The 19169-nt window shown below is 44.9% G+C and overlaps 1 protein-coding gene across 5 annotated transcripts in view; it reads right to left on the bottom strand.

Annotated features, from left to right (window-relative positions):
• Positions 1-19169, bottom strand: part of USO1 (USO1 vesicle transport factor) — a 118179-nt gene that overhangs the window by 85862 nt on the left and 13148 nt on the right. For all 5 annotated transcript variants that reach the window (XM_040327759.1, XM_040327780.1, XM_040327764.1 and 2 more), the window contains exons 2-4: positions 11258-11344; positions 4433-4497; positions 2960-3033 (exon numbers count right to left, since the gene is read on the bottom strand). In XM_040327759.1, the coding sequence (XP_040183693.1) occupies positions 2960-3033; positions 4433-4497; positions 11258-11344 (226 nt within the window). The remainder of the gene's footprint in view (positions 1-2959; positions 3034-4432; positions 4498-11257; positions 11345-19169) is intronic.

The following is a 19169-nucleotide window of genomic DNA, read 5'->3' as shown; positions in this document are numbered from 1 at the left end:
GAGATCGCCAAGTTCAGGTACTGCTGTTCCGGGTGCAATGGGGAGGGGGTCCAGTGTATGTTCACCATACAGATTTTTCTGCAAGATGAACTTACCCTTTAAATTCAGAGGCATATCTCCGATTTCCCATGCAGAATTGCTACAAAAAAGCCATTTTGCAATTTTAGATTATCGAAAATCAAACTAAGGCCCCTTTCACACGGGACGAATCAGTAATGATCCGCCCCGTGAACCTCCGCTTGCTCAGCGGGGATCGCTCCGTTGATCCCCGCTGAGCCGGCGGATGACAGGGCGGTCCCCGCACACTGTGCAGGGACCGCCCTGTCTTTTCTCCGCTCTCCCCTATGGGGGGATCGGATGAACACAGACCGTCTGTCCGTGTTCACCCGATCCGATAGACGGATGGAAAAGTAGGGTTTTCCTCCGTCACACTTTGGCGGATCGGAGCAGGTCGGATGTCAGCAGGCATGTCACCGCTGACATCCGCGGCTCCATAGAGGAGCACGGAGCGCCCGTTCAGGTCTGCCAAAAAAACTGGCAGGTGGACCTGAACAGGCCGCCCATGTGAAAGAGCCCTAACACTGTGGGTATTTTGTACACTGGCTCATTTAACTTCATACCAAGAAATTTAATTTCTTGCTCATATGATTGGTTTGGCTTTTCACATATTACAAAGCTGGGAGTACAGCAGGATCCCGGTAAAAAGTGTTAGATACAGAAAAACGGTTGCTGGTAAATTAAAGTGCAACAAACTTTTACAATATGTCTTGCATTAAAAATGACAAACCTGGACAGGACTGGTTGTTTTTCGCTCAGTAAGGTTTTATTCACACTTGATTTATTAGGCCATTAGCGATTTGATATGGAAGACCTAGGGGGGTCCAAGAGATTAACTGTTCACGGAAGCCCCATTGAAATTAAGAAAAGTCTGACCTGAAATAAAATCGGGGAGGCACTATTCCGTTTTTAGGGAAAGGAAATAGCCGCTCCAGGTGGGAACCCAGACGAACATCCACCGTTGCAGATAACTGAGGTGCAGGCAATGCACTTAGCAAAGCAGGAACAAAAATTGTCTCTGGACAGCCGCACTCTGAACAAATTGTAGCCTTTATTAAAAGAAGGACAGCACTACAAGTCACAGCAAAGTAAAATGAAACCCAACTGCTGATGCGTTTCGCACTGAAACTAGTGCTTAGTCATAGCTAACGCAACGTCACAATATTAGAAAACTCTTTCAAAGTACTGTCCCGGTGGTACTTTACTCTGGCTAGAATTGCTAAATGCCTGCCTACCTACCATCCCACATGCTTTAGGGGGATGCTCAGACCTAGGTTATATGAAGCATAAATGGTGGACATGCCTAAAGTTCAAACGACTGTGGATAAGGGTATACAACATGGTCAGTTCGGTACTAGACATAAATTCACGAAAAGACCCTTGGGAGGCACTTCTACACAAATCGATAGAAGGCGCTACCAAACGAAAACGCGTTCTTGTGACCCATATACTCTCGGCCATGAAACAGATGATTTCAAAAGCATGGAAGTCACCGATTCTCAACTTCGACAAAGTGAAAAGTCAGATACATGGCACTCTAGTGAATGAAAAAAGTTAGGGCGATCTCAACCGATACCCACGATAAATTTCTACGTACCTGGCAGCCCTGGTTCGATTACTTTCCATTCACACAAGCACCTATGTGCTTCCTGGAACTGTATTCTATAACGGTGCATTAATATTTCTGTAGCAAGCCTCCAAGACTGGGATTTTTCCTTTTTTTTTAGCTCTTACTTCCGATCCTCTATGCCGTGGAATTGGTCCATAGCACACTGTCAAGAACGGTACACCCTTTTTGGTACCAGGAAAGGTGACATTGTCTTCAGTTCTGTGGTTCCCAGCTGAAGGGCCCACTCTTTGTACATGAAGCATATCGCATTCTCAAGCCGGGCTTTGGTATTTTTCCACCTTACAATTTAATGTTGCTTGGATTTTCTTTATCATTACATTATTGCTCAGAGAGGAGAGAAACTCTTTTTGAATCTGTACCTGTTATCATACATTCATCTTGCACGGTTAGTGTCTATTTTTCTTATCGTTTCTAGTAAAATTGAAGTGAAAGAAATCCATGGATGGCTGACAGTTCTCACAGCTAATCGTAGCCACTTACTTGTAATCGCTCAAGTACAGATTACCTGCAAATGATCAGCTCCATCAACAATTAAATGCGAGCTGCTGCGATTAGCTGCAGGAGCTGTCAGTCTACCATTGCTCTCAATGAGCAGTTTACTCATAGCCAATTGCCAGGAACCCTCACTGGGTCTCCCACATCTAATCACTAACAACCCCATTTGCAAGTGTGAATGGGGCTTAAAGTGGAATTAAACTTTAAAGCTGTATCAAATGTATGGATATTTTTTGCAAAGTTACATTGGTTCACCTTGAAAACATTAAAATATGCATATTCCATACCTGGCTGTTCCCTCTGGAAGCATAGAACTGTAGTGGGTGCTGCTACTAGATACTCGCTTTCTTCCAGATCCCGTGACAGGTGGATTATTGCCAATTAGTAACCACTAGTATCCAGGTATGAAATATGCATATTTAAATTGATTCAAGCTGGGCCAAAAAATACATAAAAAATACATGGTATATAGCTTTACTTTGATATTAGGATATATTACACATCAGTGCTCCTCTTAAAGACAACAACTTTCAAATCACTATCTGGAAAAAGCCAACATATTAAATGTGAAAATCTGAGAATTGTTATCCCGATTTTTTATTTTTTTTTGCAAATAAGACTTCTGGGTTTATGACAGACAGGCACTTTCTGTTTGCTGAATGATGCTAGCAAGGGACTTTCAGTGGAGGATGTATATGGTTTAAAGCTTGATACAGATGAAAAACACAACATGTTAATCCATAACTGATCTTTCACTCAAAAGCCATTACGACTTACCTGCCTCCTCTGTATCATTTGACACAATATTGTACAATGTATCTAATGCATAGCCAATGATTTCAGAATCGGATCTAAGAGAAGAAAAAAAGCAGCTCAGATATAGTTCAATACTGTATATACATCATGCAAGAGCATTTCTTTCTGCATGCCTTTAATATTAGCTTTAAACCAAACTTTTTTCACAGTTAGAATCCCTCCCTAGGACACATTTAACCCCTTGATCGCCCCCTATTGTTTAACCCCTTTCCTGCCGGTGTCATTTACACAGTAATCAGTGCATTTTTATAGCACTGTTCGCTGTATAAATGACAATGGTCCCAAAATAGTGTCAAAAGTGTCCGATGTGTCCGCCATAATTGTAATCCCAATAAAATAAAAATCGCAGACCGCGATATGTATATAAAAATATGCCATAAAACTACCCCCTATTTTGTAGATGCTATAACTTTTGCGCAAATCAATCAATATACGCTCATTGCCCAAAAATATGTAGAAGAATACATATCGGCCTAAACTGAGAGAAAATGTTTTCATTTTTTTATATATATATTTTTTGTGATATTTATTATAGCAAAAAGTAAAAGATATTGTGTTTTCCAAAATTGTCGCTCTTCTTTTGTTTATAGCACAAAAAATTTAAACCGCAGAGGTGATTAAAGCGGGGGTTCACCCTTAGAGAGCACTTTTTCCCCTTAGATTCCTGCTCGTTTTCTCTAGGGGAATCGGCTATTTGTTTTAAAATATGTGCAGTACTTACCCGTTTACGAGATGCATCCTCTCCGTCGCTTCCGGGTATGGGCTGCGGGAATGGGCGTTCCTTCTTGATTGACAGGCTTCCGAGAGGCTTCCGACGGTCGCATCCATCGCGTCACGATTTTCCGAAAGAAGCCGAACGTCGGTGCGCAGGCGCAGTATAGAGCCGCACCGACGTTCGGCTTCTTTCAGCTACGAGTGACGCGATGGATGCGACCGTCGGAAGCCTCTCGGAAGACTGTCAATCAAGAAGGAACGCCCGCTCCCGAAGACCCATACCCGGAAGCGACGGAAGAAGATGCAGCTCGAAAACAGGTAAGTACTGCTCATATTTTAATACAAATAGCCGATTCCCCTAGACCGAACGAGCAGGAATCTAAGGGGAGAAAAAAAAAATTTAACAAATGGGTGAACTCCCGCTTTAAATAACACCAAAAGAAAGCTTTATTTGTGGGGAAAAAAGGACATAAATTTTGTCTGGGTACAACGTCACACGAACGTGCGATTGTCAGCTAAAGCAACGCAGTGCCGAATCGCAAAAAATGCTCTGGTCAGGAAGGAGGTAACTTCTTCCAGGGCTGAAGTGGTTAAGAAGCAGGCCCTCTAGAACGGTAAGTATATAAAGCTTGATTTTTACAGGTATGCTTTACATTAAAATGACCCTTTGCTGACAGGGTCAATTTAAAGGAAATTTATATATAAAGAGAAACATCTTACCGATCAGTCTGTAGCACATTCAAGAGATGGTCCATTGCCTGAGTGCCCACCTCAAGACGATATTTCTGTTTACCAAAAGGGAAAACACATTTTAACTACATATAGCTAAATAATGTTCCATAAAATCTGTTATGGGTACAAATAAAATATAATCTACATATGTAATATTTAACACATTACGTGTAAAGCTGTTCTGCTTTCTGAATAAAAAAGGCAAAGATTATAACTAGGTACACCGAATAGAAACTTTGGTGCCAAAAACTAAAATGTAGGATGCACTTGGCCGAAAATCAAAACTGAAAATGAGTTTTTAAAATATATACCATATTTATCGGTGTATAACACGCACAGGCGTATAACGCGCACCCTAACTTTAAGGGGGAAGTTTCAGGAGACAAATGTTCCACAGCCCCCTGTATATAACACGCAGGCACAATTTACCCTCTATTTTCAGGGCAAAAAAAACGAAGTTACTTACTGGTAACGTTCTTTCCCGTAGTCTTTCAGGACAGCCACCTGAGAGACCTTGGCTCCTCCCCTCTGTTGGAAACACCGCGCCAGCCCATAAATTTCCTCCTCCCCTGCTGGTCCTCAGTTCTTTTAGAGCACCTCCAGTTGCTGGGGAGACACAAGAAAACATGATACACATCGTTAACCATATCACAATTCCTGTAAGGAAATCTTATACATACCTTTGGGTGGGTTACCCGGCTGTCCTGAAAGACTACGGGAAAGAACGTTACCAGTAAGTAACTTCGTTTTTCCCCTAATCGTCTTTCAGGACAGCCACCTGAGAGGATAACCGAGCACTTACCCTAGGGCGGGACCACAGCTTGTAAGACCTTACGTCCAAAGGTCTGATCCTTAGCTGACCAAAGATCCACCCTATAGTGTCTTACGAAGGTGGCAAAACTGGACCATGTCGCCGCTTTACAGATCTGCTCCGGCGTTGCTCCAGCTCTCTCTGCCTGTGAGGCTGCCATAGACCTTGTGGAGTGCGCTTTGATACCCTCTGGGATCGGTATGCCTCCTAAACTGTAAGCTTTTTCAATGGCTTCTTTTAACCATCTAGCTATAGTGCGCCTGGTAGCTCTATGTCCTTGTCTAGCTCCAGAATGCAAAATAAATAAAGAGTCCGTTTTCCTTAAAGTTTTAGTCACTTCTAAATAATGCAAGACGCATCTCCTGACGTCTAAGCTATGGAATTTCACTTCCTGTTCTCTGGAAGGGTTCGGACAAAATGAAGGTAATATAATTTCTTGTTCTCTATGGAACCTTGAGATTACTTTAGGCAGGAATCCCGGATCCAACTTAAAAATTATACGATCTGCGAAGATCTGAAAAAAGGGGGGTCTGATCGATAGGGCCTCTAACTCACAGACCCGTCTTGCAGTGGTGATTGCCACCAAAAAGACTGCTTTTAGTGTCAGCGTCTTTAGATTGCAATCTTCAAAAGGCTCAAAAGGTTTGGCTGTCAAAGCTTGTAGTACCAAGGACAGGTCCCATTTCGGGAAGACCGAGGTTTGAATAGGTCTCTGTCGGCTCAAGGATCTGAAGAATCTGACTATCCATGGGTCAGATGCTAGCCTTTCCTCTAGGAACACTGACAGTGCGGATACTTGACCTTTTAGCGTACTAAGGCTTAGTCCTTTTTCTACTCCCTTTTGTAAAAATTCTAGGACGGCCACTGAACTCTGTGTATTAAAGGAGTTTTCTGTGCACCATCTGCCAAAGCACTTCCATACCTTTTCATAAATTTTGCGTGTCTCTAACTTTCTACTTTTCAGTAGAGTCGCAATTAAGTGGTTTGAGAAACCCTTTGCTTTCAGCAGTTGCTCCTCAGAAACCACGCGGCCAAGTTCCACTTTTCCACTTGGGGGCAGTATACTGGGCCTTGGGAGAGTAGATCCTCCTGGACTGGCAACAACCAGGGGGGTTCTATAGCTAGCTCTTTCAGTATAGAGAACCATGGTCTCCTGGGCCAGTGAGGTGCTATGAGAATCAGGTTGGTGTTCTCTGCACGCAGTTTCCGTAACACTTGTGGAATTAATACGGGTGGAGGAAAGGCATAACATGTCCTGAAAGTCCACCTTTGTGCTAAAGCATCCACTCCTATTGCTCCGTCCTCTCTGTTTAGTGAGAAGAAGGTCTTGACTTTTTTGTTCTTCTTGGATGCGAATAAATCCACTTGAGGTGTTCCCCATTTTAGTGTGATCTGCCTGAACACCTCCTGATTTAGTTCCCAGTCGCTTTCCTTCAGCTGAATTCTGCTGAGGAAATCCGCTACTGTGTTTAAATCCCCTTTTAGGTGGATTGCTGATAGCGAGAGAATATTCCTTTCTCCCCATGTCAGGATTTCTTTCGCTAATGCCCACAGGGTTCCGCTCCTTGTTCCACCCTGCTTGTTTACATAGGCAATAACTGAAGCGTTGTCGGATCTTATTTGAACATGATGTCCCTTCAGTTGTCCCTGGAAGAATTGAAGTGCAAGCCCCACTGCCTTCAACTCTTTCCAATTGGAGGATCTCCTCCTCTCTTCCCCTTTCCAAATCCCTTGGGTTACTTGGGAGCCTAGATGTGCTCCCCATCCTATCCCACTTGCGTCCGTGGTAAGGATTTGGGAAATGGGAAGTGTCCATAGCTGACCTATGGTCAAGTTTTCCACCGTCCTCCACCACCAAAGGGTTCTTTTTACCTGTGTCGGTATTCGAACCTGGGTGTCTAAGGACTCCTGCCTGTGGTCCCAAACCTCTAGAAGGAACATTTGCAGTGGTCGGAAATGTAAGGCTGCCCATTGAACAGCTGGGATTGCCGATGTTAGCAGCCCCAGTGTTGACATGATCTGTCTGATGGTACATGGTGAATTCACCTGAATTGCCTTTGTTTCTTTTTGGATCTTTTCTATCTTCTCTTTGGGTAGAAAAATCCTTTGCTGTACAGAGTCTATCACGTACCCCAAGTATGTTATCTGTTGTGTGGGCTTTAGATTTGACTTTTCCACATTTATTAACCACCCTAGATCTTTCAAAAAGATCTGTGTGGTCTCGAGGTTCTTTTGCAACCTCTCTGGGGTTTCTGCGAACAGCAGCAGATCGTCCAGATATGCAATGATGGAAATGCCTTGGACTCGCAAGGGTGCCAGGGCTTCCGCCAGAATCTTGGTGAAGATTCTGGGTGAGGAAGAGAGGCCGAAGGGTAAGGCCTGGAATTGTAAATGTAAGGTTCTGTTTCCCGTCTCTATCGCCAATCTCAGGAACTGTTGGTGGTCCCTGTGTATTGGAACGTGTAAGTAGGCGTCCTTTAGATCTAAGGAGACCAGGAAACAGTTTGGAGGTAGTAGGGCTTTCACTGAGTAAATTGAGTCCATTCTGAACCTCTTGTAGGTTATGGATAGGTTGAGGGGTTTTAGGTTTAAGATTGGTCTGACCTTCCCCGTGGGTTTTAGTACTCCAAAAATGTGGGAGTAGAACCCAAGTCCCCTTTCTTTTTTGGGGACCTCCACTACTACCTCTTGTTTCTTGAGATCCTCCAGGGCTCTCATTAACCCTTTGGCCTTTCTTCTGTCCTTCGGAAGTTTTGTTAAATAAAACTTTTTTGGGGGTGTTCTGGAGAATTCTAGATGATAACCTTCCTTTATGATCCTCAATATGAATCGATTGGAAGTCACCTTTTCCCACTGAGGGAGGAAGTCCCCCAGTCTTCCTCCCACTGTGAGCAATCTGTCATTTCTTATCATAGGCTTGTTCAGGAGCACGAAAAATAGCTCCTGCTTTGCCTTTCCCTCTCTGGGCCCAGGGTCTTTTCTGATTGTCTACCTTGGGTGTGAAGCGGGGGCCTTTAGGTACCCAATTAAATTTGTTCTGTCTCTTTTTGGTCTGCTGTGGCTGACTCCAGGGTGCTTTGCGTTTTAGCGGAAACGCTTTTTTCTTGTCCGCTGTACGGTCCAGCACTTTTTCTAATCCCGGCCCAAAGAGCAGGTCCCCTGTGAATGGGATGCCGCATAATTTGGTTTTAGACGCGCAGTCCCCCTGCCACGTCTTTAACCATAAGGCCCTCCTGGTTGAGTTAGCTAATGCAGACGATCTAGCTGCCATCCGTACCAGTTCAGCTGAGGCGTCTGCAATATAAGCTATGCCTCTCAACAATGTGGGAAATGAGGCTAGGATTTGGTCTTTTGCCGTCTCCTCCTCAATGTGCTCCTGAATCTGGTTCAGCCAAAATTCCATGTTCCTGGCTACCACGGTGACTGCCATTGCTGGTTTTAAACTACCCAGCGTGGAGTCCCAGGACTTTTTTAGTAATGAATCCATTTTCTTATCCATTGGTTCGGATAGAATGCCCATGTCCTCAAAAGCTAGGTCTGTGTGCCTTGAAACTTGAGAAAAGGCAGCATCCAGCTTTGGCGTTTTATTCCAAATTGAGGATGGGTCATCCGAAAATGGAAATCGTCTTTTCAAAGCTTTGGAAAAGAATGGTTTCCTTTCTGGTTCCTGCCATTCTTTTTTAATTGCTTCGATCAAGACATCATGGACTGGGAAATTTTTACTTTCCTGGTCGCCTAAACCCTCATACATTTGGTCATGCAATGATAATGGTTTTTTCTCTGTTTGAATACCCAGAGTGGCATAAATAGCTTCCAATAAGTGGTCTACATCCTCCAAGGAGAGCTTGTAGCGGGAGGGCTTCCTGGAATTACCTTCCCGAGCCTCCTCCTCTGATTCCTGTGAACCGGACACTGCGCTGTCAGGTTCCTCTTCTAGCTCCTCACTAGGAACTCTTGAAGGGCCTGCACTAGTGGAAGGTCTTACTCCCGGGACTAATGTTGTTGCCTGTACAGGAGGAGCTGACTGAAGCTGCGGGATCTGGAAGTTTTCAAAAAATGTTTTGAATGACCCAAAAGGTATTAGAAAGTTCTTTAACTGATGATGCCAAATCACTTTGTTCCGCAGTGTGCTCCTGTACTAACTTATCAATACAGTCGCTACAAATAGCCTTTTTCCATGACTCCCTAAGTGTGACTTTACAGGATGGACATCTTTTCTTTGTACTGTGGGTATTCTTGTCTTTGTCAGTTTTCTGAAAGACACAAGCGAAATATATACCCCATGATTAGTACCGTAGCCTTCCCCCTGCAGGTGCGCAGTGTCTTCATATGGGCTTACCACACTAGGGGCCCTATGAATCACCCTCTGACACTGAGGGGTTAACCCACCTCCCCCTCCCTATTACCCTGGGGGGTGTAGAGGGATGGTAGGCTATTTTTTAGGAGAGGGGAAATCCACCCTAGGTTCCCCTTACCTTGCTGTGGCTGGAGCTGGTCTCTGCTGGAGCAACATCTTTCCCCTCTGCTTCCGACATGTCTGTGTCACCAGCGCCGCGTGTGCTGTCTCTACAGCGTCTATGCAGCTCCCTCCAGCCATTGCCTGGCTCCGTTTTTGAGTTTCGCGCCCGGAACCGGAAGCCGCGAACCCGGAAGTACCCGCCCCCGTGCCTGAATGACGTCACCCGCCATCGGCTCCGAGCGGTCCTAGTACACAGCGTGGCTTGCGCGTCTGGAATCCCCATTCCTCCGGCAGCCACACACGCTGGTCTAGGACGCTGGCTGTACCTCCTCACACCGCACTCGGTGCATACAAAAACCGGAGCCCCCCCGACTTACACCTGCGCTCAGGGATGTGAGGGTGGCTGTCTTTCAGGTTAGTACCTGTCTCTTTTGTCCAGAGAGCCCCTGCTCCCTTTCAGGACCGTCTTGCCTGAGCCTCCCTTGGCTCTCCTGGCTTGTTCCTATGGTGTCTCCCCTCTGGAGGAAACACAAATAACTGAGGACCAGCAGGGGAGGAGGAAATTTATGGGCTGGCGCGGTGTTTCCAACAGAGGGGAGGAGCCAAGGTCTCTCAGGTGGCTGTCCTGAAAGACGATTAGGGGAAAGTGAGTGTTATACGCAGAGCTTTTTTTCTCAGAAAATAGGTGCAGGAACTCAACCAAGACCCGTTCAGATTTCACAAACAGTAGAAGGGTCTTAAAGGGGCATTGAATGCCAGAATTGCATTACATACAGAGTGCAGAGTTCAGGGGGTTCCAAAGCTGTCACTTGTAAACACAGAAACCAGACTTCTGCGTTTACAAGTGATTGTGGTGAGCAGGCACCAAAGGGTCTGAGCCAGAGGTGGTGGAACTTAGTTCCCCCAAGTTCCCCCTGAAAAAAAACCCTGGTTATACGCCAATAAATACAGTATATATTTTCTATATATAATTGTATTATATTCAACTTTTCAATTAATATCATGACTATAAATGAATATGAAGTTATTGTCAGCCGTTATTGGCACCATTAGCGCAAGAAAAGCTCAAGAAAAAAATGTATCCCTTTAAATTCTATGTAGGTCTTCACACTGGTCCGTTTTGGTATTAAAAATGCAATTTTTGATCACTTGGGGGGAAAACGCAGCTCCCCATTGAAATGCATTGAAAATGCAGCAAAAACGCACCCGTGTTACATTTTTTATGCGCTTTTAAAATAACATGACCTATGAAAAAAACACTGTAAGTCCAGTAAAATCATGCGCATTACCGTCACCTTTTTCTCTTATTGGCAAAATTCCTGATAACATAATTTTTGGCGGATATGTTTCGGCGCATCTCTAATTATTATGTCTATATTAAGAAGCTGTATTTTACCTCATACTGGTCCCACCAAACATAACACATAACACAAATTCACTTATGCAGGTCCATAAATTACACATATAGAGGATAAAAAAAAAAAACTTCACCATGCACTGCCCAGTGGCTATACACAATCAAAAAAAAAAAAAAACAACCAACCTTTGACAGGGACTTGAGTGCTCTTACAGCATCTCTTCGGTCTTCTAGCAAAGTAGATGAAGCAACTCTATCACACAACTTCTGAATCTGGAGGGGGAACAAAAAAAAAAGTAAATAAGGCTGGTAAGACACAGCTACTAGCTAGCATTTACTGTTTTTGGGTCTTCACAGGGCTTTCAATGAAAGCAAAGCCCCAAGTCCTTAATGGAAACCGTTATCGTAGAAACATTCCCTGTCTAAACAAAGATCCCAACTAGAGAGTAGGTAAAATATTTTGCGAGTAGGTAAAATATTTTGGCAGATCTTACTTCTGTTGTTACAATAAGCATACTCACCACAGCTCGAGTCACCCCCCTAAATTTCCTTGGCACTTGCAGATGGGACCGTGTGTTATTAGACTTAAAAGACCAAGCATGAGCTCTCTGCATTTAAAGTGGTTGTAAAGGCAGAAGTTTTTTTTATCTTATTGCATTCTATGCATTAAGATAAAAAGCCTTCTGTGTGCAGCAGCCCTCCACAGCCCCCCTAATACTTACCTGAGCCCCCTCCCTATCCAGCGATGTCCACAAACGCCTTGGTCATCTGGGACTTTCCCTTCTGATTGCCTGAGACACAGCACCGGCACATTTGGCTCTCGCTACGGTCAATAAAACGTAGAGAGAGGGAGTCGGGCCTAAGCGTGTTTCCATGTCTGAATGGACACACGGAGCTGCAGTTCGGGGGCCCCCATAGCAAGCTGCTTGCTGTGGGGGCACTCAACTAGGAGGGGCCAGGAGCTCCAGCCTGGGACCAGAAGAGAGGAGGATCCGGGCTGCCCTGTCCAAAACCACTGCACAAAGCAAGCAAGGTTATTTTCTTATACTGAAATGTATTTAAAAAAAAAAAAAAGAAGAAGAGGAAAAAAGCAGTACATCAGGTTTGTTATTTTAATAGAAAAAATATATATTTTGTCACAAGTGTGAATGAGGACAAATACTTTGATCTGAATTCTGTTATATGCATAGGCTTAAAGCGGGGGTTCACCCTGTTAAAAAAAAAAAAATATGTTTTTTTTTATTAGACCATTACATTCGGCATCGTAGCGCGAGCTACGGTATGCCGGTCTTACATTTTTTATCCCCGTACTCACTGTGCTATCGATGATTATAGATTCCGGGGAATGGGCGTTCCTATGGTGAGAGAAGGTGATTGACGGCCGGCCCTGGCACGTCACGCTTCTCCGGAAATAGCCGAAATAGGCTTGGCTATTCACGGCGCCTGCGCATAGCCTGTGCGCAGGCGCCGTGAAGACCCGAGACCTACTCCGGCTGTCTTCGGGGAGCGTGACGTGGCAGAGCCGGCCGTCAATCATCCTCCCTCTCCATAGGCACGCCCATTCCCCGCGGGAGTCGGATTCTTCAATCATCGATAGCACAGTGAGTACGGGGATTAAAAATTTAAGACCGGCATACCGTAGCTCGCGTTACGATGCCGAATGTAATGGTCTAATGATGTGAAGGAGGGTGAACCACCGCTTTAAGCATGGATTCCTACTTGTCACTGCACAGGGCACACAGATCAGCATAGCAGACAAACAGCATTTTCAGAAGGGGAGGTGAAAAATGGCAGCCTCCATATACTCTCAGTATAGGCTTCCTTTAAATCAGTGATGGGGAACCTTGGCACCCCAGATGTTTTGGAACTACATTTCCCATGATTCTCAACTACAATGCAGAGTGCATGAGCATCATGGGAAATGTAGTTCCAAATCATCTGGGGTGCCAAGGTTCCCCATCACTGCTTTAAATGAATGAAATTCTTGTTTGATTCTTCTTCGGCTAGAATCCATTAGGATGTTCCGATACTGATACTAGTATCGGTATCGGTACAGATACCGAGCATTTCCCAAGTACTTGTACTCGGGGAAAATGCTCCGATGCTTCACCCGATACCTGGGCAGTCAGCCATCGGGTGGTGGGGGGAGTTACAAGTCTTCTCTGTGCCGTCTTCTCCCCCCGTGCCGTCTTCTCCCCCTTCGTGCCGCTCTCCCCCCTCAATTTGTCAGGATGGAGAGCGGAGGTAGGAGCCGCTAAACCCGGCTTCTACCTTTTCCGAATAGACAGAGTCAGTAATCACTGACTCTGTCCATTCACATAACTGAGCATCGTAACCTGTGTTTATGATGCTTCAGTTTATGAATAGAGAGGAGCTTCTCTCCATTCATTTCAGCTGAGGCTGCAGAGAAAGGGACTGGGGAATCTGTGTCCCTAGTCCCTTTCTCTGTCTTAAGGGGAGATGTCAGAGGTCACACACACACTGACAATCCACTACCCCCCCCCCTCCAAAAAAAAAAAAAAAAAAAAAAAGGAGGCTGGGTGTTTAATAATAAGAAACAGAAGCACTGCAGATTACTCCCCCACACATGAAATTTTAAGAATCAGTTCCCTTTTCTGACTCCATTCATTTTAGTGGGTCGGCATAACTGCCAGTCAACCATAATTTTTATAGGAAGGCCACCATTAGTGATCCCCGTGTCCCTGTCATGTTGGGTTTATTTATTGTCCCTGGCACTGGAATTTTGAACTTGAACCAGGACTGCCCTAGTGAGCGAGACAGAATATGAACGCTACATTGAGGCGTCACCAGCATGCGACGTTCACACGGAGACGTCACCAGCATGCGACGTTCACACGGAGACGTCACCAGCATGCGACGTTCACACGGAGACGTCACCAGCATGCGACGTTCACACGGAGACGTCACCAGCATGCGACGTTCACACGGAGACGTCACCAGCATGCGACGTTCACACGGAGACGTCACCAGCATGCGACGTTCACACGGAGACTCCAGCACAATGTGACGTACATGTTGGGAACCCACCAAAAAAAAACAGGGCAGCCATGGGAATATCTCCTCCCATGAAGAGGAGGGCAAGCTTACAGAAAAGGATAGGCAGATCCTGCTGGTAGGGGATTCTGTTATTAGAGGGACAGAGAGGGCAATCTGTCAGAATGATGGTGATCGCCGAACAGTATATTGTTTCCCAGTTGCACAAGTTCGGGACATTGCAGATCGGATGGGCGAATTGTTGGATGCGGCTGGGGAGGACCCAGCTGTCATAGTACATATTGGAACCAACAACAACATTAGAAGAAAATGGAGCGCCCTACAAAAATGATTTCAGGGACTTAGGAGCTATACTGAAGAAAAGAACCTCCAAGGCAGCATTTTCAGAAATACTGCCTGTACCTCGAGCCACACCAAGGAGGCAGCAGGAGCTTAGCAGGTGGCTGAAGAACTGGTGCAGGAAGGAGGGGTTTGGCTTCATGGAGACCTGGACTGACTTTTCAATTGGTTACTTGCTCTACAGCAGGGATGGACTGCACTTAAATGAACAGGGTGCAGCTCTGTTGGGAAAGAAAATAGCCCAAAAGTTGGGAATTTCTTTAAATCAACCACGTGTCATTCACATGAAGACTCCTTCAGCGTGCAACGATTCTGTTGACACTCGGGCAAAATGTAACTTTCCCACTAAGACTCCAGCAGATTGTGGCGTTACCACTGAGACTCTAGCAGAATGTGACGTTCCGAATGAGACTCCTCCCGAATGTGATATTCACGAGTCTTCTACAGAATGTGATGTTCACAATGAGTCACCTCCAGAATGTGACGTTCACAATGAGACCAGTCCAGAATTTCACAATGAGACCCCTCCAGAATGTGACATTCGCGTAAAGAATTCACCAGCATGTGACTTGCACACAAAGACTCCACTAGCATGTGATGAAGATGGGGGCAAGGTTATCAGAAAGGATAGGCACATACTAGTGGCAGGGGATTCAGTTATTGGAAGAATACAGAGGGCAATCTGTCACAAAGACCATTATCGCCAAACAGTATGTTGTTTACCGGGCGCTCGGGTTCGGAACATTGCAGATCGCATGAACAAATTATTGGATGGCACTGGAGAGGACCCAGCTGTCATGGTATATTATATATATATATATACACACACATACACATACACACATACCAATGTACCAATGACAAAGTTAGAGAAAGATAGAGCGCCCTACAAAATGATTTCAGGGACTTGGGGGCCATATTGAAGAAAAGATCCCCCAAGGCAAAATTTTCTGAAATACTGCCTGTACCTCGAGCCACACCACAGTGATCCCGCTAATCCCCCGTTGAAGTCCTATCGAGACGAAACGATCGTAGGGTGCCATGACGTCATCGCGTTCCGTCCTGAACGCCGGCGGTGTGTTCGATCGAGTAGCGAAAAGCATCGGACTATCGGAGTGGAAGCGATTTCCTCGTTTTTACGACATTTGTGCCCATAATTCATCACATGATTGTAAGTGCAACCATTTTATTAAATCTACCTCTTTGAAAAACTTAATACGCTATGAGAATCCCCTCTTTTCTTATCATTCATGTTTATATCCTGGACCTACTGCCGAGTTCCATTCTGAACATATAGACGGATTGGTTACAGGGAGACCATACTTCCCACATGCTCCATGAGACTGATGCAAAGCAGTCTTTCATTCTGGTAAGCAGGCAATCTTATTTTACGGGTGTACTGCAGAGATTTATTCCACCGTTATCAACTTGGAGCTTGTCACATCACCTTCCCAACAGCCTTTTTTTCTGAGAAAATTATGCTGGACTAATCACCGATTTCTTTCTCTTCACGGCTTCTGGAATCTTGTTTACACCAAACCTTTTTTCAATTTTCTGGACTCAATATTCACTTGTGAATGAATTTTTATTTATATTATTTTTCCTGAATTTTTATCACATTATTTACATGAATCATATATTCATCACATATCAGCGCTGCATTCCTCCTTGTTTTTGTATGTTTTGTTGAATTGTTGTACACAATTTTTAGTGCTAGCAGCTTATTGTTTATGTCATTTAAATTTCAATCACCAATTTAATTCAGCGCAGCGCCAGCCTTTTGGTTTTTTTCTGTTCACAACACAGAGACAGCAAGAGCTTATGGTACTTAACAAGTGGCTGAAAAACTGGTGCAGGGAGGGGGGGTTTGGCTTCATGGCGAACTGGGCTGACTTTTCAGGCCGTTATCATCTTTATAGTAGTGACGGATTTCACTTAAATGGGAGGGGTGCAGCTTTCTTGGGATTGAAGATGGCCAAAATGTTGGAAGAAAATTTAAACTAGGTGATGAGAAGAGGACGATTTGCTAGTGAATATGAGGGAGAGGATCTTCATGTCAAGCCATCATGACAGGAATCCACTACGTCAACAATCTCTTATAAAATTCTCATAAGCAGCTTCTGAATCACCAACTATCAATTTAGTTGGACAAACAAGACATTTGGCTGTTCCTAGAAGAAGACTCAACAAAAAGTTTGAGGGACCCTCCCAGAAGCCAGGTACGACTGTATCAACACAGGTCCCTACACTGGAGGCGGCTGCCAATCCAGTAAATCGCAGGATCTTCCCATCAGCCCTCTATTTCCCTTTCTGGAGCTTCTGAATCACCAACTATCAATGTAGCTGGACAAACAAGACAATTGGCTGTTCCTAGAAGAAGACTCAACAAAAAAAGTCTGAGGAACCCTCCCAGGGACCATGTACAGCTGTACCAACACAGGTCCCTACACTGTTGGCGGCTGCCACTCCAGTAACCGGAGGGTCTTCCCATCAGCTCTCTATTTACCTTTCTGCAGCTTCTGCAGAAGCTTTAAGGTTCGACAATACATTGCCCAAACATAATCACCTGTAAATAAAAGTGTCTGAGATGTTGGTGGTAAACAGCCTGCTAGGCCCGAGGGGAACCGAACCAAGCCCTCCAAAAGTTGCCAAGAGTGTAAATGTAGACATTAAGTTTTAAGGTTAATCAAAAATATAATGCTCTAAAGCAGTGGTTCTCAACCTCTCTGGTGCCGTGACCCCTTGATAAAATTTCCCAAGTTGTGGGGACCCCTCACAGTAAAATTATTTTTGTAGCTCAGGTTGTCAGCACCCAAGGCAAGTAAATTGCGCCCATAACCCACGGACACATAGCGCTCCCTGAGTCCCTTCCACTCATACAGTATTAAAACCCCTTATGGTACAGTTGAGGATGTACCTCTATTTCTCTTTTCTTTCCCTTTTATCCCTCTCCATGCAAATTTTTTGTTTATTTTCACCTTCTCTCTCTAGCCGTATTTCTTGTTCTCTCTCTTATTCTTTTTCTTTATTCCTCCCCTATTTTCTCTCCCTTCCATGTATTCTTTATTTTTATTCCTTCTCTTACTCCTTGGTGGGGGGGTAATGGGATGAGTGGCAGTGCTGGCGGGGAGTTGGGATAAGTGGCAGTGCTGGTGGGGTCAGTGGCAGTGCTGGTGGGGTGAATAGCAGTGCTTTGGGGAGTTCTGATCAGCCAAATTAGGTGATCTGAAACCTGTAGTGGGGACTTTTACTGTTATCACAGGTAGTGTTACACTGTGTCAGCAGTGACACCTATGCCAAAATCCGGAGATAGGGTCTTCTCCAGCCCCTCCCACTTCATATTCCTCAAGAGTCAGCTGACCTCTAGTCTTTGCCCCCACGGGCTCCAGGAACAGACCAGCTGGGCGACCGCAAAAAGGCTGGGAGGGTGGTGCGGGCTTCAGGAACAGCCCAGTATTCAGTGACCCGTGGAAAATTGTCATTTGACCCCCGAGGGGGTTCCCGACCCCCAGGTTGAGAACCACTGCTCTAAAGGGAAAGGTAGAACAAAGGGGGAGTATGGAAGAGGGAGAGAGGGAGGAAAGGGGGAGAAGAGAAGGTTGGAGGAAGACGGGGGTGAGGGTTTGCGGCAACCCCCACACCACATCCTTACCCGCAACCTTCCACCCCCCCTAATTTCCTCCCTTCTCTGCCTCTTCTATACTCCCTCTCCCCTTGTTCTACCTTTCCCTTTAGAATGTGATATTTTTGATTAAGGCTAGGTTGTCCCGATACCACTTTTTTGAGACCGAGTACAAGTACCGATACTTTTTTTACTTTAAGTACTCGCCGATACCGAATACCGATCCTTTTTTTTTTTTTTTTTTATGTCATGTGACAGTGGCGGTATTTTTTTTTTTTTTTACAGCGATTTTCTTTTTTAGAACGTGATCCCGTTTCTCTCAATGGCACCCCAATCATGGGACAATATTGTCACCCAACAAATCACACAAACAAAATGACGGGACGCCTGTTTCCCAAAAGCAGCCCTGCAATTTGTCAAGAGACAAAAATCACACCTCGATTGGGGTGATATTGAAAGTAAGGGGATCGCATACTCCACCCAGCGAGAATATTACACCCCCTCAACTGTCTAGATTTACATTAAAATTTCAAATACAAAAATCCTTCATTGCTGCAGACCTCAGCACATGCAATGTGTGATGTAACCACTTATAGACCACAATAAATATATATAGCATCTCACAAAAGTAAGTACACCCCTCTGTGTGCAGGAGATCACATACAGTATGTCACAAAAGTACACCCCTCGCATTTGTGTAAATCTTTTCATGTGACAACACTAAAGAAATTACACTTTGCTACAATGTAAAGTACTGAGTGTACAGCTTGTATAACAGTGTAAATTTGCTGTCCCCTCAAAATAACTCAAAACACAGCCATTAATGTCTAAACCGCTGGCAACAAAGGCGAGTACACCCCTAAGTGAAAATGTCCAACTTGGGCCCAAAGTGTCAATATTTTGTGTGGCCACCATTTTTTTCCAAGCACTGCCTTAACCATCTTGGGCAGTTCACCAGAGCTTCACAGGTTGCCACTGGAATCCTCTTCCAGTCCTCCATGACGACATCACTGAGCTGGTGGATGTTAGAGACCTTGTGCTCCTCCACCTTCTGTTTGAGGATGCCCCACAGATGCTAAATGGGGTTTAGGTCTGGAGACATGCTTGGCCAGTCCATCACAT

Source organism: Rana temporaria, chromosome 1, assembly GCF_905171775.1.
Source record: "Rana temporaria chromosome 1, aRanTem1.1, whole genome shotgun sequence".
Classification (NCBI taxonomy): Eukaryota; Metazoa; Chordata; class Amphibia; order Anura; family Ranidae; genus Rana; species Rana temporaria.
Note: the sequence above shows the minus strand (reverse complement) of the source record. Positions and strands in the feature narration are given on the sequence as shown.